This window comes from Tetrao urogallus (genome assembly GCF_951394365.1).
Source record: "Tetrao urogallus genome assembly, chromosome: 4".
Classification (NCBI taxonomy): Eukaryota; Metazoa; Chordata; class Aves; order Galliformes; family Phasianidae; genus Tetrao; species Tetrao urogallus.
In genome coordinates, this window is record NC_136817.1 from 5155964 (window position 1) to 5182694 (window position 26731).

The 26731-nt window shown below is 36.4% G+C and overlaps 1 protein-coding gene across 4 annotated transcripts in view; it reads right to left on the minus strand.

Annotated features, from left to right (window-relative positions):
• The window catches only part of SPOCK3 (SPARC (osteonectin), cwcv and kazal like domains proteoglycan 3), a gene marked incomplete at both ends in the record, with an annotated part of 157229 nt that overhangs the window by 26573 nt on the left and 103925 nt on the right, over positions 1-26731 (minus strand). For all 4 annotated transcript variants that reach the window (XM_079534488.1, XM_079534487.1, XM_079534486.1 and 1 more), the window contains one exon: positions 13470-13584. In XM_079534488.1, coding sequence (XP_079390614.1) covers positions 13470-13584 — 115 coding nt within the window. The remainder of the gene's footprint in view (positions 1-13469; positions 13585-26731) is intronic.

A 26731-nucleotide genomic window follows, 5' to 3' on the forward strand; every position in this document is an offset into this window, starting at 1 on the left:
ACAACATACTGAGCACATAACAACATCTGTCTTATCTCTAAGCACTTGTGCATAAGGCCTTTCTTAAGCCAGATGTGAATTTTTATAGCTAGCAAAAGTAACCTGGTTTCTTAGTCGAGGTGAAAACCTAGTTGAAGAACACAACATTCATTCTGTCGGCTCACCCCCGACAGCAGTACTGGAAGGCAGACATATTCAGAACATTACCACTATTTCCGTGCCATAGAACCACAGCGTATGCAAAACCATTATAGCCACTTCAAGGTTTTTGCCACCACTGACCTGTTAAAACATCAAAGAGAGCTAAAAGTGTCATCTGCTGATAACCATACATGAATGCGTGAAAAATGAGAAGGGAAGACTGAAGTCTGCTGCAGGACAAAACGCAGCATGGCCAACAGTTGCCATTAACACTGGAACAGCTCCCCAGAGAGGCTGTGGACGCCCCGTCCATCCCTGGAGGTATTCAAGGCCAGGTTGGATGGGGCCCTGGGCAGCCTGGGCTGGTATTAAATGTGGAGGTTGGTGGCCCTGCATGTGGCAGGGGGGTTGGAGATTCATTACCCTTGAGGTCCCTTCCAACCCTGGCCATTCTGTGACTACCAGGACCTAGTGTAACATCCTGTGTAAGAAAGCACAATAGAACTTCAACCTCTAATTTTTGAAGCTAGCCAGTAACTTCACTTACCACTGATTTCTTTCAATTATATGTATGATGTTCTGAATCATAACAGTTCCAAGTTGAAATGAGAATTTACAGTAAGCATAAAGAACTGGAAACATTTCATTTGCAATTGTAAATAGTATAGTAATATAAAAATAAAACATACATTAAACTTCAAATAGTACAATAATAGGGTTTTCTTTTAAAGACTGATTAAAAATATTTTTAAATCACAGAAAATAATTTTGCGTTTCTTATCTCCCAAATGCTACAACTACAGGGTGGACTTTCCTAGCAACAGCATGTATTTTTGAGACAGGATTCTGATAAACAAACTGTGATTAAAATGGAGATACTGTTACTTTCCTTCAGTTGGTAAACAAGTATTGTTTCTTCGTAATCTTAAAAACAAGTTTTAAAAGCCCATTTATGAATATACTTTGCTTTATTCCACTACAGATCTAAAATCCTTCCATTATTCAGAGACAGTTACAAATCCGGTCCCTTTAAATGGATGTAACTGGGATTTTTGTATGAGAAATCCTCTAAGGAAGAGCTGCCCATGAATCATCTGATCTGGAAGGGACCTTAAAGACCATCTAGCCCAACTCCCAGCAAAGAACAGGGACACCTACAGCTAAAAATTGACTCCATTAATTCTCATAAGCCTACATGTACTCCTCTGAAAGTCACTCCTGGTAGGCTAGAAAGCCTGGAAAGACTTAAATGCCATAAATATCAAGCTTTCTAGGAAAGGTACAGATGCACGCGGCCATTTAAAAGATTACAAGCAATTTTTCTGTGATAAATACATTCAGAGCTGTAAGTGACATTTTTATGATTACATTTTATGTTACATGCTAAGTCACACACTTCTCGATTCATGACCACAAAAAGTAAGGCCAATGTACATTCTCACTCATGTGTTCTGGTCAACGGAAGAATATACCATCCTTACAATTGCCAGATAAAAAAATATTAGATATCCTTATGCCATAGTTTGGAAACTCTATTCTGATGCTCTTTCCCACTGCTTTCTTTGTTTTAAAATAAAAGAGTGACGTGTATTGCATTTTGTTTTTCTGAGCTACCACAATATCCTATTCACTTGCCAAACAACCTGCCTTTTGTCCTCTCACTTCTGAGGTTAACTCATCAGAAAGAGGTTAACTAAATAACAGTATGTTAATGGACTCTGAAGTATCTTTTAGCATTCTTTTACAGCACACGTCAAAGTCCTGCAAGAGAACAACTTCAAATATTAATCTTAAAAGAAAATGCAGAGGAAAAAAAAAACCTTTAAGACACAGTAAACTGGGTTATAAACCTACTTAAAACTTTCATCTACATCTAGATGCAGGTAAGGGGACAGTGTCACTGAAAAGACAAAACAGAAAAAAAACAAACACCCTTCAGTAGTCAGTTTCACCAAAAGCAAGGTTTACATTTCTCTTTTTAAATCACAGGAGTTTACAACAGACCTCTACTACAAACATGATACAAACACGATAACGTTAACATTTTTGACAGATTGCTATCCAGTATGTATAAATACCTGACCTCTTCTGACTTCTTAATTAATGATAAACACAAGGGTTGTTTTTTTTTTCTTTAATAATTACTTTTTACAAACAATATTTCAGCACTGTTAACCGTGTTACAGCTGGAAAGATTATTGTGGTGAAAATAGGAAAAGAAACAAACAGGGCAGGAATGCTCACCTGTATCCAAAGATGCAGGTTCACAGGAAAGACTCCACAGAGGAGGGATCCCCAGAAACAGATCCTTCCTAATGGCAGTCAGCCCTTCAATGGGGTCTACAGCTTCACCTGTGCTCCCAGGGCTGACTCATTGCTCGCCTCAGGTGATCACCAAGTGGTTCAGGCTGTGACCCAACAATTCCCATACAAGCACTAACAAATCCCAATACAAACCCGTTTTTCAAAGCCCCCTGAATTTAGGGGGTAGTTACGATTTTAACACTGAGTCCTTCTTATTAGCATTCATCATACTAGTGGCATCGTAACAGTGTCACCATGTTAATGAGCCAGAGCTTACAGTTTGATACAACTGAGCAACTGCTGATGCTGCATACAAGGTGACTATAGCACTTGATCTTGCAGTATCAGCAGGAGCAACAGTTACAACAGATACTGCAGTTAATTACATGGATCTTTGTGCCTTCGGGGCTGAAGTTGGCTTTTTTACTTTTCACAAAGACTTTAATGTTTTATTGATTGGGTTTCTGATATGTGAGGTAGTCTCTGTCTGGGATATAAAATTAAGATAGCAAGAAAGAAAAATAAAACTAATGCTGTAATTCATGAAGCAGGAAAAAAGCATCACAGTTGGGCAATTACAATAATTGAGCCACAAAATACCTAATTATTTTACTAATGTATGTTTTCATAGTGCTGATTCATCAGAGCACACCTTGCTTTTTTTTTTTTCCTCTTCTAAAAAGAAAATTTGCCTTCATGACAGTGAAACTCATGCAGATATAAAAAAATATATATCTCAAAGTAGATTTAGACGATGTCAAAATTAGTGCTACTAAAACAATCACTTCAGCAACTTAACAGCAAGCATGCATGATACAACTGAAGTTCTGAAGTAAGCAGGAAATTAAACTACTGAAGACTGAATTCCCCTTCCTGAGAACTGTTTACAAATAGGATGTCACACATTCTTTGAATAGTGGGTTTGCATCTGACTTGAAGACCACTCAGTGAACTCCACTGATCCAACCTTCACTCAGAACACTATCAACACATCGCACCATGCCTGAGTTTCCTAATGCTCTCTTGATCACCCAATAAGCTTTGACATGATGACAGCACAAAACAGCTTGGCAGAAGGTTGCACAATTGCCAGCCTAAGTTTTAGCTTCCAAAAATAAGCAGGAGGGACAAATAACCTAGTTTAAAATAATTATCTTATACAGAAAGCATTTTTCTGGCAGTTATTTCTCATTGATGTGCAATGAATCACTTTTAAATGCAACTGCATATTGATGGTATAAAAATAGTATCGGTGAGAAAATGTTACAATCACATCAGTAATTGAGACAAACATAGCTGCACGTTGTTAGTTTATTCATGCGCTGCATGAACAGAAAGATAACGCTGATCCAGATGCTTAGCATATGATCTACATCTCTTTGGTTATTTATTCTCAATAGAATGATTGTGACACACTTCTAAAGCCTTTAATGTATCATAAGACTGTCACGGCCCCTTCATTTACATAATTAAGGCAATTATAGCCATTACAATTAAATGCAACACCATATTAATGGTCTGAGCCATATTTAAGCTTCTAGCTTCATAATCCATAAATGCTGGTTGGCATAGAACAAAAGATAAGGAACATATCCTAAAAAAAGCATGCTCTTATGACTGCCTAACAGTTTTATAGAGATTGTTGCACTGCACAGCCCGAAATTCCCTAACAATTTGCATGTTTGGGGGACCTCTAACACCAAGATCACTCATCAAATGTTTAATGACCTATATAAAAATTAAACAGCATTAATTATCTTCTTTCATTATGATGGCTTGCCTATCTCTTTCTTAGAACTGCAGCAGCACACACAAGCAATATACTTGGTTACAGCAGAATAACACACTGAAATTAAAACCTTTTCCTTCCTCAAGGCATTCACCATGAGATTTCCCCTTTTAATTTATATAATGAAAAAAGAGGAAGGAAAGTTTAAAAAAAAAAAAAATAATCAACCAGACTTTATAGATGACTTCAAAGCAAGCTATAGAGATGTTCTCCTTTGTGAAAAGTGTATGAACAGAGCATAGATTATTTTAAGAAGAAACCAACTCTGAACAACTAATTACTCATATTGCACATAATAAGTCTTTACCTCAGAAGCAGAGTGTCTAAATGGTCCTGTCTGAACTGTCCACAAAAAGAAAACAAGGCAATAAATCCTAAGCCACAAGTGTACTGTCCACTCCAAGTGTATTAGCTCACTCTTACCTACTTTAAATCTCATTTGGAATAAGACAAGCATTTCAACTAAGGCAAAGTTTAGGTCCAATATTGCTCCCTAGGGCGGACAAGGCACAGAGTAACTCCAGCTATACTTATGTCCTCAAACACATGCATCTGTTGCCAAATCCCCATTGATAAAGCACACACAAGCTGTTGGCACCTGGGAATTAAAACACCAACATAGGGAACAGATATGCCACTAAAACTCTTTGAGGCACTCAGAAAGGAAAAAAGCATACTATTCCAAAACCTTTAACAGAGCACCAGATCCAAAGTTATATCCTTTTGCTGTTAATGGAAGATGTATCTCAATGTGCAGCAAAGGACAGAGAGAGCCTTTCCCCAGGATTGCTCTCCACAGCTTCAACACCTGAGGAACTTGCTATTTAAACTGAATTGAGGGCCACTACCATCCTGGCCTGCATTAGAAATAGTGTGGCCATCAGAGCAGGGAGGTCATTATCTGCCTGTACTCAGCACTGGTGAGGCTGCACCTGGATGAGGAGCTACGAGATAAGGTTTAGTGCTTGTGGTAGCAATGCTGACAGCAGGATGGTTGGACTAGATGATCCTGTAGGTCCTTTCCAACCTTGTGATTCTACAAGTAAATTTAGAACCTGATGTATATGGAGTTGACAAAGCTGTGCAGGTTTTAGTATTAAGGGTTGCCAAAAGCAACCATAATGAGTGGAGGGACTGAAATAAGAAAGCAGCTTAAGGAAAAGCAACAATGAAGTTGTTCTGAAGAAGGCTGCTGTTGCAAAGAGGCTTCGAACTGTGAGCGAATAATTATTTCAGTGGTAGGTACGTAATATGTCAGCTTTCCCTTTAGTATTAGCTTGCTGAAACATTGACAACAAGCACTCAGCAAGCATTCTTTTCTAAGGATTTCACTTAATCCTGGCAACAATGAAGTATTCTTCTTCATAGCACTCTCACATTCTGTAGTGCAATGGGGGTTATTTTCATAAATACAACAATAAACATCTTGGAATCTGGCTTGTTTTTTGGTGTTGGGTTTTTGTTGTTGTTGTTCTTTTATACAAGTTTTACTATTACTGGGACCATTACTGTTTAATATCTTTATCAATGATGCAGATAATGGGATTGAGTGCACCTTTGGAAAGTTTGCTGACAACACCAAGCTGAGCGGTGCGGTCAACACACCGGAGGGAAGGGATGTCATCTAGAAGAACCTTGACAGCCTTGAGAAGTGTGCACATTTGAACCTTATGAAGATAACAAAATCAAGTGCAAGGCCCTACAACTGGGTTGAGGTAATCCACAATATAAGTACAGAGTGAGTGAGGAATTGATTGCGAGCAGCCTGATGCATGTTTGGAACCCAGAAAGCAAACTGCATCCTTCTCTACATCAGAAGAAACACAGACAGCAGGTCAGAAGAGGTGAATACTCTGGAGTACTATATCTAGTTTTGGGGTCCCCAGCACAAGAAAGATGTGGACACGTTAGAGCAGGTCTGCAGTAAGGCAGTGAAAATGATCAGAGAGATGGAATACTTCTCTATAAAGGCTGAGAGAGCTGGGCGTTTTCAGCTGGAAGAAAGAGAAAGCTGCAGGGAGACTACACTGCGGACTTTCAGTATATAAAGGGGGCCTACAAAGGAGACAGGATAAAGTCTTTTTACCCAGGACTGTATTGACGTGACAAGGGGCAACAGTTTTACACTGAAAGAGATTTAGACTGGATATAAGAATTTTTTTTTATGTCACTAGTGCTGCCCAGAGAATTTGTGGATGCCTCATCAATAGTGTTCAAAGTGAGACTGGACAGAGCTCTGAGCAACGCTTATATAGTCTAAGAAGTCCCAGTGCAGGCTGTACTTTAGAAGTCTCTTCCAACCCAAACTGACAGTCTTCCCTTAATCCTTCACTTCTTTCTTCTAACTGTCAAGTTTTAACACGTTACAGGGGAATTACAGGGGAAGGAACTTTGCGAAAGTGCTTTTCTCTGGCACAGGCTAGGTAAGGTGGTCAGGAGACTGTCAGCCTACAGATGAGAAACGCCTTTTCATTCCAAATCAATTCCCTCTCCTTCCACACAACACTGCTACTATTGACATTAAATTCCATTACTACTAATTGGGATAGAAATACCTCTTTTTAAGAACTCTTAATAAAGAGTTAGTAAAAGATACTGCTAACAATTTCAATTGGTTCCATGTCACTCAAGCAAAAACAAATGCTACTGAAAAAGCACCAAAAGATTCATGCAGAATATTCGTCTTAGCATTGAAGAAATAAAATCTGCACCAATAATTTTCTGTTACTACACAAATACAGTAATGAATATGAAATAAGTCTTTTACAGATGAAGTAATACAGTATCACAGTGCCAGGAAATTCCATCTATGTTATATCATAAATAAGTAAATCATTTCTAGATACAAATGAATTCCTGCTAACATTATTACTCTGTTAAGAAAAAACTAAATGCTTATAAACCAGGAAGATACTAACGCAACAAAATCTGGTAAAACAATAACGCCTCCTGTTACAGATCAAGTAAAAATTGTCTGCAATGCAGCTTATATACATAAGAGTAAGGATATTCTTAACAAATTTGCATGACTCAGTCTATCAGCATAAAAATCAACAATGCCTCCATTTTCTCTTTACTTTCCAATGGCTGTGCTGTGTATACAATATACGCTTACAGCTCACAATTATTATAAATGTATACGATGAAATAAGCAAAACAAAAAATAGTATTTTTGGTCACATGGCTGGTCAAACGTACGTCTAAGATGAACCGCTTTGAGATTTAAAAGTGAGTACTACACGTAAAAAGCAATAAGAGCAAAATGAACATTTACTGCTAAGTCAATACTTTCTAGAGGACTAAAATGGATGTACAGTAACACGTTACTTCCGTAGTCTGTTTAAAATCACAAAAGATCTCAGAATCATTGGCACAATAGGAATACTCACCCGCAAATCATATATTCTCCAGTAAAAAGGAAACTGGGATACAGTGTAAGAACTTATTTACATTTAAATTAGTGGTAAGTGGTATCACACTGGTGATAGTAGTTAAGACAAGAGCAGAAATAGTAGCTCAGGACTCAATATATGTGGTTAGACTACAAAGCAACACGTCACTCTCTAACAGTGAATGCCTGCCTAGATGAGACAAATATCTGGTTTTCAGTGCCTGCAATAATAGTTGTTCACTTGCCTTTCTGGATTCATTCAAAATCACTTTGAGAAAAATCAAAGTTTAATGAAAATTAAGCAACTAAAGAAGTATAGAGGTTTTCATTGATTCGATGTCACATTCTAGGGAATTGAGTAGCAATTATGTAACAAAGCATTTTACTGAACTATATAAAAATGCAGTTAAAAAGGGTGGACTAGAAATCAGACCATTGCCTAAAACAAATTTAATCAACATGTATGTAATGCTTCCACAGTGTATACCCCAAAACTAGTAAGAAAACCTTCCATTTTTTGTGTATATGCTTCCGAGACAGTTAACAACTGAGAGTAGCTCGTCCATTATGAACAGCACACTTCTCTTAGTACTTCTTTTTATCAGGAATTAAATTTACTTTTTATTTTCTGAAACAGGTAAGGCAGTGTGAAGTATGATGCTGTGATTCGATGCTTTGTGAAATATTTTAGAACATACGAATTTATTTCTGAGTAAATGCCAAACACTACAACGTATCAGCAAAAAAGCACTACAGCACATTTTAACCTGTCAGCCATTTCTCAGGAAGGTTGTTTTTCTCACATTCGAAGTTTGAAAGTTACATTTTAATCCTGACCACACAGCATGAACTTCTGCACCTTTCTGGAGACAATTTTGCTTATTGTCTTTTCTAAATGGCTTCTGGCTATTCCGTATCTGAGCACCAATAATAGGAGGCCTAACTGGTCCAATATACAGTGTTCTGGTTAAAGACATTACTCTATTGATAACCTGGAGTTAATGCTGAAGAAAAAAAGCCAATTAAAAAAATTGTATTTTAAGCTTTCAAGGACAGCAAGTGAAAAGGAGAGATGAAGGAGTTAACACAAATGTTATTTTTGGCCCTAAATCTCTGAATTCGTGAACAATGGAACGCAAAGAGAACAAAAGCTCTTTTTGGCACCTACATCTTTACTATATGAAGCATGGCTGAGGTCATATATCGAGAAGATGGTGGTATGTAAATAAAATAAGAGGATTTGGGGGGGTGCAGTCTTGTTATTTGTTTTTCAAGCATTGGTGCACACAGAATGTTAACAGACTGTACAATGTCTTTAATCCTACTGCTATTTACCCTCATCTCATCACAGCAATTAACAATTCCGCAGTATTCAGCGTAAAATAGGATGCAGCTGAGAAAGCAGCTACATTCTAAGATTAAATTCTTTGAAATATACTAAATGAAAAATATTTTCAGCATGCAGCACTGCCTTTTTTACTTCCTTCCAGCAAAAGCATAGACTTGAAGAGCATGGCATTTATAGCAGCTTCCTACATTAGCTATGTTGTACTCTCTAGATGGCCAGAAACAGAGAAGCCCACTCTTTCACATTTATGTCTACCTCTTTTACTTTAGTGAAAATAACAAGTAATCTCTTACTACAGGATTTATTTGAAAATCCCTCACAAAAAAATTTGAGAGCAAATTCATCTATTTCAGTAAAAAATGGATATTGAATATATTACCCACAGCGTTGTAGCTTCTTCTGTCTAAACTGAAGGACCTTCAACTAATACTGAGCTTCTGGATGTATCTGTCTCATCTCTGGACTTTGTCTATTGGGACAGAACCCTAACTTGTTCCCAGAAAGAAGAAACCAGGAAGAACCTATAGCACACATCAGTCAAATTCTTAATATAGACTCTTTGGGAGTCCAAGATCCTGAGCATTCTGTGGCACATTTATCAGTGTTAGTGTAGCCTAACAGAGACATGGAAGATAGGCACTCTGTCTAGGGCTCTGGTTTCCACGCTTTTTGGATTTAAGGATTATTAAACCTTCCCCAGTATCTGTAGAGCAAATTCCAGTAGAGCAATTTCAAGACAACTGACGACTGCTTTCATCTCTAAAGGCAATTTGCTCAGAGTTAGAGTTGTCATCCATATGCTTATCTGCTGTCCTTAGGATTCAAAACATGTTTAGTATTTAGCTATTTGGTCCAGGCAAGAAAAAAAGACCAGTAAAAGTATGACCTCCTGTAGGTTTTTAATACTATTTTTGTATTCCTTTTCTTTTTGAACTTATTTAACCCATAGGCCTCCATATAATCTTCAAAAGAAGTAAAGGAGAAACAGAAGAAAATGTCTAACTGTATAAAAAAATTCCTACTGATGAAATGAGTGAGGTTTCATTTAATTCTGTGTAAACACTCCATACCTCAACTTCTAGATCAACACGAAACAATTTTCTTTCATGGACTCCTACATTCCTTCCCTCTTTGCTAGACTAAAGGTCTAGCAAAAAAGCTCTTCGTCTTCCATGATGAGAAAGGAAAGGCCTCAAATTGCACCAGAGCAAAAGTCAGTAGCTTTCTTAAGAAAAAAAAAAAAAAAAAAAAAAAAAAAAAAAAAAAAAAAAAAAAAGCCAAGAGGATAAGTCTCCTCAGTATTATAAAAAGCAGAGAGTGTCTGCTTTATTCCTGTTTTCTAGTCCTGTTTAAATGCTGGGGAAAAAACTCTGAAGAGCTTGCAGAAATGAAGCCCAATAGATTCCAACTCAGTGAAATCCCTATCTGCCCATCTGCACAAGCCACTGTGACCTGAATGCCCCAAATCCTGGCGCATATTTCAGTAGGATTAGGGTGAAAGTGGGACATGTGGCAATGGATCTATTGGGAAAAGAATGAGCCCTGCAAATGGTTCCTCACTACTCTTGATTAACACCTCTGTCACTAGAGATGGCACCTCATCCTTTCACTCCTTCATTCTGGTTTACCTTTCTTTCTTGACTCCCTAACACATCCCACTATTCCACATCTCACACCCACATGTCTGTGTGTGACCCTTCCAACACCACTTCACATTTTCCCCACTCTTATGGCCATAGACTAAGAGTCTTTATTTTTTTTTTAAGCTTGTATCATACTCAGATTCCTTTCTCTAAAGTATAACCACAACAAAATAAAGATGAGCATGATGATATTTTCCTGCCCTTTTCTATTGCTTGTTTTGTCATCAAGTTGTACTTCTAAGTCAAGATCAAGTCTTCTGCCATTTCGTGTTTGGATTCAAGCTAACAATCCCTGCACACAGGGCAGGTTTGCTGTAGCTGAATGCATCACTGGGTTGAGCAAGCTTTCAGAAAAGCTTGAACAGGGCACCCTCACTTGCCTCATACATTGAGCAGAGAGAGAGACTAGATAACCTTGAGAGTTTTCTTCCAACTAAGAGTTTTGTGTGATTTTATGAATAGATTCGCATACACACTGAAAAGCAAATCTTTTTTTTTCCCCCGAATACTGATTTCATTTTGCTTCCCAAAGGAGCATGGCATTTCATACTGAAAATACTCTGGGTAAGTTTGTACAGGTACTTGCTTTCTAGATACACGAAAAGAGAGGAAAAAAAAAATATATTCAGAACCTTTGAATAGGAATAAATGATAAATGAAAAAATGTTTTGGATAGGAAATACGCTCTAGGAAGTCTTCATTTAAGTTACTGCTGAAAGTGGAGTGCTAATCTTCCTCTGTCTGGCTTTGTCAAATTTCTAAGCAATTCACAGATGCACATGCAGTTAACACTGGAATTCAGTTTAAAGAAAATATCGGATTCTTTTTCAGCACTTAAAAAAAAATTTGTATTCAAGTCATAATAGTGGCTGAAATGTCAGCAGTGATAGTCAACTCACTTCAGTATTTCTCACGTCCCCTGGCCTTTGGCCTTGTAAGGAAATTATATTCAAATTTCAATGTTCTGGTAAAATGAAGAATGTGGAAAAGCCCTGATTTTGCTTGCCCTGACAATCTGTCAGGACAGGATTAGTGCTAATTCCTGTACTCATATAGGCTCTTTCTGCTTTCTCTTTTACATAACTAAGCGTAAGTAATCTTGTTCCCTTGGCAGCACAGATCTTCAAGAAGAGTTCATTCCTACCAGTACTAATTACAAACAATTCTAATTAAAAATAAAACAGGTTGCTTTCAACGTTTACGTAGAGCAGTACAAAAAATAGTTCACTTGAGAAAACACAGACTAAAATAAATTTAAAAAGAAAAAACTATCAGGTGAAACAATTTAAAGCGGAGACAATGCTAATTTTTTTTTTCTGTTTTTTTAATGGAGGCAGTGATGTATTCAAAAACTAACATAGAAAATGGCAGGCCTATTACTCAGAGAGATGCTTCTCGACCGACTGTCTGAATTTCACTTCCTACCCACTGTTAGGCTAATATCCTTACATCTGTGCTGGAAAGCCAGAAATCGCTGCTAGTGCAAACTTCACTTAAGCTATACTCTATGGGATGGCATTAACCACGTATGACTGTCTCTTCCATTATGGTTTTAATTTGTGCTGGCAATGTGAGCAAATAACAGATGTGCTTTTTTTTTTTTTTTTTTTTTTTTTTTTTACCATTGCCACATGAAATTTTATAATAGATGCTTTACAAAATCATTTACAAAATGTAATATTTAATTACATAATCAGTCGTATTACAGAACACCACGAGTGTCCTAAAGGGATGTTTCAGAGCAGTTTTTTGACTGGCTTGATGACTGCACACAGCCCAGTGTTCACAGTGCTCACACCTTCATTCCCTGTTCAAAGAATGTCTTTTTTTCATTTTAAACTAGGAGAAAAAAATAATCTATTTTTGGCAGCAGCCAGAGCTTGTAAAGGAAGTGATAACAATCAATTTCTCAATAAATTTACAATGCTGCATCAAACTTAATAAAAAAAACTTAAAAAAACCAACAACGTTAACACAAGTCAGAAATATAGTTCTGGATTCTTTTGTATTCAAAAGACTGCCATAGGAAAAAAAAAAACCCAACACATCTTCAAACACTAATTCTGGTATTCATCCATTTAGGATACAGAATACTTGTGCTTCACAAATTTAGCGTGACCAAACATAAAGAGCAAAAAATAAATACACCTAGCAAAGTTCAGTGCTAACCTCCAGTTTTGCTCTTCTTGGCAAATCCAGGTCCATGGCTGCCTAACACACCATGCTACGATGGCTCTCCTTGCAGGATCACCAACTTTTGTTTTGTTTAACAACATTTAAAAATCACCTGGGAGTCACTGAAATACAAATATGGTTAGCCACAATTCTTTTTGTCAGCTGCATCAGTGGCTAAGCAGCAGCAGAGCAAAGCAACCAAACGTTTCTGTACTCATGAACCAAAAAAGTTGATACATTTCAATCCACTTTCCAAAGAGCTCATTTTTATATGACAGTCTTTACCAGAAGTTCCACAGTTTAAGTGCAACTGCTTTTCCCCATGAGCTCTAATGAGGACTTTTTAAGTTTCTTCCCCCCCCCCCTCCCCAATCACACTACATTTTCTTGCAAATTCAGTTGAAAACATTAAGGAGCAGAGAACAATTTTTTCTTTGTCTTAAGTACTGCCCCAGGTATCATGAGGAATATTAACAAGCAACAAAAGAACAATAACTCTCACTAAAATAAACGCATTTGAAAATTACAGTGGCGCACTGAAGTCGGCACAATTTCTAAAGAAAAAATCCTTGAATAAAATAAGACTTTTTATTAAAAAATACACAACGTTTGTAATCATCTATGAACAAAACCTGATTTCCTTCTAGACATGAGTCATTAAAAATGGTCATCACTCACCTCTCCTATCGCTTCTGCCTGCGTTTGTGGATTTGTCAGAAGGGCAAGGGCAACGTCCTTCACATTTCACTGAGATCTGTTTTCCTGAGACACAAGCTTGATATTCTAATTTGCACTGCAAGAGGAGAGAACGACTGGCATTAATACGAGCATCTTTTACATCTTTTACTTAGTAAAAAATACAGCTCCTTAGATATTTTGAAGTGATTTTTTGTAAAGTACTTAAATTTTCGTAGACACAAGTGCAAGGAAAAATGTTTGCAGTATATGATAAAGAGTCTGAGTAGATAAACGTATAGGTTTTGCTCCTTAAGCTGCCTGCAGTTTCAAACTCAATTCAGGCACTAATGCATTACTGGTTTTAGACTGATTTGAGTACATGTACCAAACAGAATTAGGCTGCATTGGTTTTATTTATATTACATGAGCAAACAAACAAGGCATCAACATTCACTATCAATAGAAAGGAACTAAGAGAGATCTATTATGGGATTTACAACTTATTTTGCACTTTTAAAATGGCATTATTATGGTAAAAAAAAAAATAACAAGTAAAACAGAAAACTGTGGCTGATTTTCTAGTGGCAGTCTTTCTAATATAGAAACTGATTCACCTATACAGTTCTGATCTGTGGATTTAGAGTTCTGATTCATAAACCTTGCAAAAATTAACTAAATCTAACCAGGAAATAGAATTGTCTGAAATAAATAAAACTAATATAGTAAAGATCACATACACAGAAAATAATATTTTGTCAGGCTACTAAAAAAACTGCATTTCTATTTCAAAACAAGTTCTTGACATACAGATCTGTCTGTAAGATTACCAGCATACTATCAAGAAAAATGAAAACAAACAGAAAAAAATGTAGCATTTGAAAATGCTCATAGATAAGGAAAGGAAAAGAGCAAAGTGCTTATGTAGAACACTTCATCCTTGAACAAAGGATTGAAGATGCCTCATTAGTCAGATAGAAGACAAATAACAAAAAATTGGAGGAGTCAGAAAAACATTTCAAGTGACAAATAAAAATAAAAAATTATTTTTTATGCACCACAAAATTACAGAAAAAAAATAATTTAAGAACTTGTGACCTATATTCCCTGTTCTGTTCAGGTATGTAACATCAGTTTAATGCAATCATATCATACAAATAACAGGATTTCTGGCAAATCCTCAAGTCCAAGTTTCTCCTGCACAAAAATGAGGAAGGAGTTGGGGCACACACTGCAGCTATATATAAGACATTGCTGAAAGGTCTGCTGAGGTTTCCACTAGTATGCAGACAGAATGACTTGAACACAGTTCATCATGTGATTTTATCAACTTTTAACACTGCTGCACTTCTAATTTTGTCACACTGCCATGCAGTTCTCCATCTGAACTTCACCACGCTGAAATATCTTTTTGCACCATTCCCAGTATCCAAGAGAGGATGTATTAGAAGACTGAGAGTATCTCAAATGCTGTGCACCTACACAAAACCATAATCGCAGCCCAGTTCTGAATTTGCTACCTTTACTCAAAAAAAGGCACACCTGAAGACAGCATGGCTAAAATAATCTTCAATTCGACAAAACAAAACACTAAAACAGATTTGTATGTTTTCATACAGATTTCTCTGTATGAGAAAACCAAGGATAGGTTTGCCCTCAGCATCAAAAGATGCTGAGATGTGCAACTCTTCCAGTTGAAAGTACTTCCTTACAGGAGCTGACTGTGACTAAACTGGCTACTCTACTGTGTACCTGGAAGTACTGGAAGGTACCACGATGCTCCTTTCAGACAGCACATGATGTAAAACCCATATTTTAATACATGAAATAATCTGCAGTGTCAGTAGAACAGATCATAGTCTGAATTCAATATATATTTCTGCTCCCTGCTTTAAGATCTGAGAATTTTACAGTCCTGTCTTAGTAGATTAGGAAGTCTATAAACACTTTGCTTTCAGGATGCTTACAAAAAAAAATGCATCAGGCACTCAGCCCGTTAGCAACTGAATTCAATGAGACCATTTAAAACTAGGCATACAAATTCTGTTTATTTAAAATACTGGCAATCAAACATGAGGAGTATAAAACAAAGAAATACATTTTGATGCTCCTTTGTTTAAGACTCCAGTATTTGCACTTTGTTTCACTCAAGTGTTGCTGAAGAAACTAATAAACACTTCAAAATCACCCCAGCCAACATGATAGGTATGAACTATGAGTTGAGTCCTCTGAATTAATTTTCTTTAAAGGTGCTTGCTTCATTTCATTTTGAAAATAACATCGCCCTCTTAAACATAAAGAAAAATAGTGCCTTGCACCTGTCATGGACACCGATACCTGAGCGAGTGTAAGGTCAATACACAACAGTTCTAACTCAGCATTCCCATTCACAGTTATACCAGAATTTCCATGCACTGAACTCTTTCTATGGACAGGTGGGCAGAGTTACACTCTCCATCTCCAATAACAAGGCAACATCAAAGTGCTTGCACAAGCCAGAAATAAATCAACAGGCTTTTCCAACAATTTAACAGCAGCAGCTAATGACTGCAGGAGTATGATTCTAGCTCAAAATTCGTGTCTTTGCTCACTAAACCAACAATGCACTGGGATATCACAAAGACAGCTCAGGAAACCAAAGGCAGGATAGATATCTCAATGTTCAGCTCAATCAACTGGCAGCAAAGCAGGTAACACACCTGAAAAAACTTCACAGAAGAAGAAATTTATGACGTAGAGAATATGAGCACATAGTGAAAAATAGATGTGCACTACCAGCAGAGGAAATATTAGGAACACGACAAAATTGTTTTGAGATTTTGGGGAAAAATATCTGAATACATGAAACAGCAGAGAAACACAGGAACATAACCATGAAGTATAACATTACAAACGGAATCAAAATGATTTTAATTTATTCATCTTTAATATTGACTTTTTATATGGGGAAAATATATCACTGAGCATTTTTCAAGGAATTCATCTTCCATAGCATTACTTAATTTGATTTCATGAACAGCTGACTATTTGTGCTATTTTCACTACAATCCTTCACGTGCGTGAAAAGAATCCATTTTACATTGTAACACATCTATCTTTTTTATCTTTCTATCTTGATTCTCTGCACGGGAGTTTCAGTATGTCTCATGTGTATGTCTGATTTTAGGGCCGTTTCAACTGTTCGAGTTCTTGCATGTCTTGTTTCAAGACAGAAGAATAGCTAGCTATTTCCTACTCATAAGCACTATGCACCAGCATACAGCTTTGAAAACAGATGGAGTATAAGTACCACGTCAGGGTCTCATGGCAGTGTATTTGAGGATGAAAAGTTCCTCATTTCAGTACTCTTAAGTTTCCCATTTGACGATGCAATTTGTTCACTTATATTCGGTTTCACAACCTGCTCAGTAGTAAATGGACCCAACATTCTTAGATTTACCTTAAGTAGTTGTTTGGTGAACCAGAGACAAGCAATTAAGATCCGTGGGAAGAACATCAAAGAATGTATGTCATCTCTAGACGCGACTCATGCAGCTTTACTGTTATTACAGTAAAGATGAGAACAGTTATATTCCTGGAACAATTACTATGTACTTCATTTTGATATACATCAGCTCTGTTGTTATAACTACTCTCATAGAGTTGGAAAGATTAAATGACAGTAATAGATTTCATTAAGCTGTGCTACCTTCCAATCCAAAGAGCTACCTGTCAACAGCTGCCAAACCAACCTCTGTATACTCTGTATAAAAAGACTACTTTTGCCTCAAGATGGAAAAAAGTATTTTCCATGGCAAAACCATAAAATCATGGATACACAGGGAAATTAAAAAACAGTAAAATAAAAAGCATGTATTTAGGTGTACATTCAATTGTTATGAATAGAAGAACAATACACTTTTTTTTTTACAGTGAGCTCATTGAAGAATCCCACCTTCTCTTGTATTTGTATGTCAGAGAAGTTCCGGGTAGATATCACAGACTTCCATACATACTTAATTACCTTAAAATACCTCCAAATCAAGTTCCTCTGACCAACTGATGTAATTTTCAAATGTGAATGACAGTATGCATGCACACATATGTGGAAGACTGTGATCAAGCCTGTGACTTGGGAAAACTTTTTGACTGAAAGACTGCAGTAAATCTCCACAGAAAGGAGCATTATGTCAATTAGTATCAAATACGAACAGGTAAAAACTCTCCGTACAGTAAAAAATGAATATTCTGAGGATATTTTTATAGTTTAGAACATTCAAACTTAGTAGAATTTGAACTGACTGAACAAACCTGAAGCTGCTGAGAAACTGTTAAGGGTAGAAAATGCATGATCAGTGCAGAAATGAATGAAGAAAAAAAAAAGAAATAAGGAAAGATTATTTCAGAAATTACAATACGATTTCTGGGAAATACACTGAAATAAATACTCAAATAACTTGTAAGCACTCAGAAGATGAAAGGAGATGAACAATGCTACAGAGTTTTGTCAGACAAACAGTAGTAGATCTAGCTTCATTCTATGGAAGCATTTCTAGAAAACAAAGATAAAATAGAATTCAAGTAGTTTGATTTTGCCAGCGCTTGTCATGCTCTCTTGCACTGCAACCTTGTAAGCCACACCAGAAAGCACACTCACTATTTGTATAATCATGCTGAATGATGATGACAAAACTAGTTGAAAGCGATTTTTAGATAAAGCAATCGATGACTTGCAGTCATGAAAGGCTACACTGGAAGCAGATTTTCACAAGAGTGTATCACAACCCTAGAACTATTTTGTCCCTTCTTTAATGGCTTAGGAGGTATCCTATAAACATGCAATGCATTTTCATAACTTTGGAATACACAAATTTATTAAAAATATTCATAATATTGAAAAAGGCTGAAAACACAATGTAATTCAGAAAACTGCTGTTCCTCTTTCAAGCATACATAGTAATCAACGTGAACGTTCAAACTAAAGAGTAACTGGCTAGAATTCCATTCCAAAGGGAAAACAAAAGTGATCACTGTCAACAATTGCACAGTCTTTAAGAAAAATGTCATACTATAATGTATAAACAAGACTGTAGCCTACAAAATGTGAAACAATTCTGTACAGCTTTGGTAAAGATTGAAAGAATGCACCTTATTGCAGCTTTATGACAAGATTTCAAACAGGTCATGAGCCCACATGAAAAAGTCAGAAAATAACCCCACAAACTAATAGTTATAACCAAAGGCCTAGAAAAAAACGTAAGTGGGAAACCAGCTCCAGCAGTAAAGGTGTTCAGTCTTGAGAAAAGAGGACCCATGTAATAGCTGTCAAATAAAAGGTATCTGAAAGGTATTCAAAAAGAGTAGCACCGTAAAAATGTTACAAGAAATAATTGCCTCAAATTGATGCAGCAGAGTTTTAGATTAGATACCAGGAAGACTTTCTGATAATAAAGTAGTGAGATATTAAAATATTCTGTTGGAAAAGCTTATTGGATCTTAAGCATTGGAATCTTTATAACCACAATTAGATAAGTCTGTCAGGAATGACACCTGTGTAACTTACCTTGCTTTGAAAAAAATGGATCAACCAGGCAACGCAAAGCTTGCTGTATGAGAAAGCATAGGATAGGTTTGCTCTCAGCATCGAGAGACATACTTGCATGATGTGCAAAGAAAGAAGAAGCAGGGAGACTGCATTAAATTATATTAAATTAGTATTTATTCTGGTCCAAGGATGTTCGATAATTTAATTCAGCAAAATTGATTTGTTTAGTACCAAGTCTGTATTTTTTGTTTTTCTGAACTCAAAATATGGAAAAATCTTCTCTGGAAACTCAAAATATGATTTGAAAACACAGTAGATATTTTTAGATCCAACTAGAAAAGATAATAGTTGAATATACACATTCTTTTCGATGTGAAACGTGAAGAAAATGATCCTTAAATTGCACAGCCTAATCTTATGAATAATTGGTTTTAATTTATCTGTAACACAGTCTTCTGTATGTAAGACAACACTCATATCACGTAGAGGGACTATGATGAGACAGTGCATGTTGGTTGCTATTTGCAGACTCTCAAAAACCACAGAGAATAGAGATACATTACAAGGAATGTAGTTTAACTGTGCAACTACTATGTAATAAGAGATATTAGACTGTGCTGAACAAAGCAGAGCTAACAAATGACTGATTAGATAATGAGACACAAGCCTACTCTTTGTTTTAAGTGAGGGAAAGACTTGAAAAAGAAACAATAACAACTTAAGGTAAGATTGCACTGTATGTCTCTCCGAGAAGAAAAACAAGCAGTGCTTGCACATGAGCTTTGGCATTTCCCAGTCTGCTATCAAGCAGTTTTTTCCTCATAGATTTAATCCTATCCATTTTGAGAATACTTCCTTAGTGACAAGATAATGTATTTTTCCACAACACCGTTGTTTACTTAAGAATATCTATCAGCTTTTAAACTAACTAATTAACGCCAATTATTAAAGATACATACAGTTGCCCTGGAAAGCAAGGAACAGCAACTCATGCACTTGAGCGGTCTGCAGATACTCCCACCAACTCCTCCTTTTCTTCACCTTATACACACTGGGCAACTAGAGACAGATCTGACACACTGGTAGCATAAGATCCAACTCATTGATGTCATCTGCCAGAGCTTTCACTTCGGACACCTATACTTATTGCATCCATCACATGCTTCAAGCCATGGCAACACTATTAGTCCTTAGTACTGAAAGCCTGAAGTCAGGTTAGATATGTCAACACACCCTTCTCTAGAATACAAACATAAATTTGCAGTGTAGAATAAGATATAAAGTCTTTTTTGATGCAATGAGGCATACATAACTTAAAAAGAGGCTTTTTACAATACTCTTCCATTAAATGCCAAGCACTTAGTAAATTACCTTTTTGACAGCCTCTAACTCACACAATTGTAAAAAATGTTTCATCTTTGAAAGATAGCTGTCACTTGTAATTGTACCTTATATGAATAATAAGAGCTCTTTAGAAGTCCACGACTCTTCTGTACGTGTAAAATTAAACAGGTTGTGCAATCTAAGAAAAAAATACACTGATGAATAATTAAATTCCAACTCATATGATACTAGGTAGTTCATATGCTAGAAATACCTGAGTACATACACTCACAGAGGGAAAAAACAGTTGACAGATTTTTTTTGTTATTACTACCAATTACGGTCAGGGATTATTGCTCTGACACCAGCCACTGAGAGAACTTAAGAGGCCCTACTTCTGACTCCAACTTTTCCACACTCTCATTCTCCCTCAGCTCTAACCAAGATTTTTAGAGCACAACAGGAGAGAATAAGGGGAAACTACGGTTATCAATAGGGACTGGAGAATTCCAGAACCTTAATACTGTAGTCTACAAGCTGTAGACCGCAGCACTCAACACCCATCAACTGAACATCCATGGGTCAAGCAGAGAAACGTATCCGTTACAGTACAGACAAATAGAGTGGCTTAAAGGAGTGAATTTAGAATATCTACACATTCCTACAGTAAAAGCTTACAGTTCTTCTTTCCATATTTTCTAGATGAACATGAATGGGTGATAGGAAGGAGATTTTAGTATGATGCAGTCAACAGGATCTCTGAGAAAAGATCTCTTCTGGAATACAACAAAGAAGGCTACTCAAGAACGAAACGTTAAATATTTCTTCCAGCATAATTATGTCTCGTACTAATAGAAATCTCTCCCACAGAACTCCACATTACTCCACCTTCAGAGATCTGTTTTCTCTCCATTTTTAGAACATGATGTCTCTGTCAGTTGAGCAGATAATTACTCCACACCACTAAGCAGTACTGATGATTTCAATTCATTTTGTGCAATTTTTTCACCCCCAGAGTCCTATTTTCCGATTCTATCTCAATTTCAAGAAGACTACACTTTCTCAAAATTTTGCTTTTATTGCATTTTGTGCAAATCTCTATTGTGGAATTATGGCCTCAGATTTCAATGTCCTGAAGTAAAATAGGTAAGAAACTACAATGTACTGTAACTGGATTTGTCACTGCTATCTCAAATGGGGTGAGAGGGATAAAAAAGCGCATATTAGTCTGGTAATGTTCCAGATGCAGTTCAACATGAAGTGTTACTTGATATGAAATCTGGAAGAGGGGTAAAGAAATTCAGTACTCAAGTGGCAGATACAAAGCAATACTGCCGATATCGCTTCTTTCTACTGTGTTATCACACATTAGGGTTACCTGAGAATGTAAGTAAAAACATGTCCAGACTTTTGATATTATAATGGTAGGCCCAATGTGGAAATTGTTATTATGCAAATCTGTAATTCCTTAGGAAGAGCAGCTGAGAAGACATAAGTAATTGCAACAGAGTTTCAAACTAAAAACAATCAGCTACGCATAATGCTAAGATACAACATTTTCAAGTAATTCAAGAAACTAGAAACTAACCTGTAAACTTATTTGTGAAGTGTCACATACAGATGTACAAATGCTTTCAAACTGTTTTGCCAGCAACTGATCTTTCTAAAACAAGATGTTAATTATGTGTGTTACTTACCCAAGTAATAGGAGTTTGGGTAAAAAAAAACTTCTCCAGCCAATAAATTACTGCTTAAATGAAACTAACAGGAGAAGCACCAATTATGAAACTACGCAACTAGCGTTTTCACCAGAGAACCAAAGGATGGATATTTGTTGAACCAAGACCCTGAGCAGAGGAAATCTTCTGTGTTTGAAAGAACTGTTGATGCACTGCTTCTGAAGCTATGAACAACAAAAAAGCCATTCAGATAACAAAATTAAAATCAGTATCTAGTTTTCATTCTTTACTCTTCTATAGCATTTGCCTGTTTTCTACAGCACTATACAGTGCAACAGTGTAAAAACAAAAGCGTAAAATTAAGCCAACTAACCACTTAATCCTTTTTTGGACTCCTTAAAAATATTAATTCACAGGAAGAAGCAGACAGATGCCTACTGTGATTATTTAAAATTAGATACCTACCTGCCTTTGCTTTCATAGATGCTTCTGAGGCATATGCTGCTCAGGAGCATTTGAAAATCCTTCTACGCATCAATTTGCTATTTAAATGACACACCTTTGCTTTATGCACAGTTCCATGCCAGACGTCATTTTGGCAGACTGCCCCTCTGCTGCCATCTGTCACATAGCAGCAAAATGTAATGGGATGTTGTTGGGAAGGTTTTGCCTTTACTGCCATACCACCAACATCTGCCTCTCGTCTTGTGGGCCAACTTAATAAAATAGGAGGCATTACTTTCGGAGCTGTCCCTATACATACCTCACCACCTTGTTTTACATGTTTTGCAATCGGTTTACGTTTTGAAAAAAGAACATAAAGTTTGTAAAGTTTGCTTAATGCTAAACAGCAAAACCACATGATATCCCAATTTAAAACATGCTATTTCCAGTAAATATACTTACAGGTTTTATTATAATTCCCAGAATCAGAATCACACGATTCATTACAATCATTTTCAGTCTAAAACAATATATTACCTAATTTTCACGTTAGCATTTCAATATTCCCCTTGAGGACAAATTCTGCAAAAGACAAGATTCTTCAAATCTGTATTAGAACATACTTAGAGTAGTGGTTTTGTTTTTATTTATTTTTAACAAAAGGGGCAAAATCAGATCTATATTACTCCCACCTATATTTTTTTCTTCTGTTCTTGGCTTAATCTCGATTATAATCTCTGAGAGCTTAAAAACAGACTAACAGCCTACTGTAAACACGCTTGAGATTAGAAATTTCACTTTCTGAATTATTTCTAATTATTATTTACTTTAATCTCTAATCTCAATTGCTTTCGTCCATGTTATCTGTTCGAATTCCAACATCTAACGAGCTCCATTTTTGAAAATTCGCCATAATTTCTAACAGACACAAGCTACAGATCCATGGAATCTCACTCAACTCACTCAACAGGTACAGAAGACTCTTGGTCTACCTTCTTTCTGGCATTCATAGTTTTGTGACTTGGAAAAAATCTCTGGAGAGACTGAAAAAATAAAATAATGCTTTGACAAAGCTAACCTTACATTTACAAGTTCCCACTTCAAATGAAAATGAATATTCAAAGGAAAGATAAAAGCGCAAGTTAATTCTCCCAAATCATCGTAGAAACAAATGAAAATTTGGGTTTAAAACCTACCAAGAAAGACCTTCAGCAATCCTCAGGTGATGTGCAGATTTCTGAGTAAAAGCAATAACTAAGTAAGAATACAGAGAAAGCATGGATTTTGCTTTTTATTTTAAAAAATCTGCTCATAGTTCATTAGCATGCATAATCACTTCATTTTTAATATCATATATTTCCTACTATACTGGCTGATTACATTACTAATTAAACAAGTTGAATTTATCTAATTATATCTAAGTTGAAATATTTATAAAATTATATGTGAGCTAAAATATCATCTGAAGAGTATGCTCATTAGACTTCAATTATAGGAAATATAATTAAATTAACATGTACAGACTTGGTTAGTCCATGTTAGGCTATACTGCCCAAGTCTAAGACATTTAAACTATACTGGGTCAACAGAAAAAAACCTGTGTACTTATATTCTGACAAAATCCTGTGCATTATAGTATCATCCCCTTTCAATCATAGCTTTCAATTAGATATTCTCAGATTTCTTTTTGTCATATTACCACCTCAAATCTCCATTCTCTACATTTTGACCACCTAAGAATGTATGCTAAAATTCATACTACTTATTTCGGCCTGAAATATTAGGCTGCAAATGCTTTCATTAAAGGAGATTCATTCATAAAATTCCATAACGGTTCATTACTATTTTTCATCCAGTCCAGGAAGAAACAGCCTTGTTGTATAGGTGGCAGTTGGTTGTCCAGAACACAGCAGTTTTGCTCTAGATGACATGCATCTGCATTTGAACTGAAGGAGATATTTCTTGCATACAGCCACACAAAACTGTACTTAAATCTTTCTATTTCTTGCTGTCAGTACTTCATTTATAAAATATGGAACATTTTCCATGTTCTAACCTCATCAAATACACTAATTAAAACTAGGACACAAAGCCTGAAGTCATGATCCAAATGAAGAGACAGAGCAGCAAGTCTTTCTAAGCCAACACACTCTCCCAATGAGTCCATGGTGATCTATGAATTTTCCATTCTCTCCTTTGATACAGAGGATACTCTACTGATGTTCAGTCACATTCTTCAGATCCCCATTTCTCAGTTTCACGTGGTGTTCAAATCCGTTCTTTGATTTTTTTAAAATTTTACTTGCATATTTTCCTTCTGATTTACTTGGGATTTCACCCAAGAGTGCATTTGTTTATTAAGAAATACTTGGTCTCCCTTGGATCAAGATTAATGTAGAACAACAAACAAGGGAACAGAAACGTAGGTTCATGTCTGCAGTATTTCATGGCGTGCTTTCCAAAATTACAAATACAAAAACAGTGATCCTTGAAAGTAGGCTATTGCTGATACTGTACTTCACTGAGATGCACTAACTTGGCAGGACTAAGTCTTTTCTCTGACACAGCACGACTAGTTGACAGCACTGCTGGTCTAAATTTTACTTACGCTGTCTGATGTTAGTGCTTTACACATAGTTATTTCAGTTTCTTGCTAAGTGTTAGAATGACCTACATGAAGAGTGTGTATAATTACTTCTGATAGAAGCTGAACACTTTGTTCTGTTTGATTACTAAATTTAATTAGAAGTCCTAGTAAATTTTAATTTGAATAATTCCACTTTCTCCAGTCATTTTCACTTGTCAGTTCTGCAGCTTTTCGAATGCTTCCTGTTGTGATAATTGTCAGAGAAAAATCAATACAACTAAGTTAGCATAACTTCTTTTGGACCTGCTACTCACACATTGCTACAAAACCACTCTTACAGGGAAAAACAATTAATCTTTAAGAAAATTAAAGATTGCTCAGAAAAGTGAAATAAATTGCAGCCAATCAACACTTATTAGACCTCTTATAAGACCGTTTTTTTTTTTAATGATTCTATTCTGAGTCTGCAAGATAGTATTTGGAAAACGACACCTTTTAAACCCTACTTATTTCTGTAACACACAGCAAACTGATAAATGTCTTTGTTGATACAATCTCTTCCATTTCATTGCATATTTGCAGCATCTGCATTATCTCAGAGGGCAATTTCCACCAGTGATAACAGTGAAAGACAAGCCACATTTTGGATGGCCATGCAGATATTCACAAGCATGGCATGCAGGTTCTTGTTCATCACTAGCAAAAACGCATAGTTGGTTGACTACGTTGAAAGATGCTTTTTGTAGCTGAGAAGTTGCTCTATCAAATGGTGTTATTGTGCTTTTTGCATCTGTTGTGGTTTCCACGGAAATAAATAGGAGGCTACCCTTCTGGAGCGACTTACGTATCCTCTATTACATTGGGCACACTGTTTGAGATCTTCTTTCAAAGAATTATCGCTGTAATACCTAAACTATTTCACTGGGCCGAGACCTATGATTGTTTTCTGATTTGTCATTTGCGACTTTCCATCTCATTTACTTTAATCCCATTCTTAGCACAGATTGTCTGCCATTAATGCTCAAAATTTGTGCCCTAGGTTGACACCATCTTGCTTGATCCTCAGTGCCCTGAAGTGCTCCATCTTTTCCCTTAAGAAAAAAAAAGAAAGCAGTCCCAAAGATCACAAAAATCCTCTAATCCCTCCTCTCCAGTTACAATTCTATACCCTTCTCTCCACTGAATCTAAGCCCACTAATGAGCTGTTGCTTGGTAAATTGGAGACAACCCGCTCTTTCCATTCCCTTCTTTTAACTGACACAATTCACCACTGCCATCTCCACTCCTTTTTCAGGTGCATGAATGTTTCAAATGGCCATATAAGCACTATTTACTGTACCTTCATGCTCCAGATCCATCCTTCCACTGGTCTGCTTTCCAAACTGTTATCTGCTCCACACCATCACATACCACACCAGCGTAACAACACCAAGGGCAGTTCCTACATTCAGCCTCTATTCATATATTTCTGTAAGATGTATAGATTCTCTTCCAATTAGGTCTTGGAGCACAATTATCCTGTTTATTTCAGCTGTAATTCCAACTGCACCATTTTGAATCCTATTTTCCAATGATGAACTGCTGCTGGTTAAAAGCTGCTCAGGACGTTTCCAATGCAATATAGCAGATTCAGAAAACTGAACTATCATTGAATCCTCACTTGATCTGCTTATTCTTGTTTTAATAGTGGTCTTTTTGTCAGTTTACA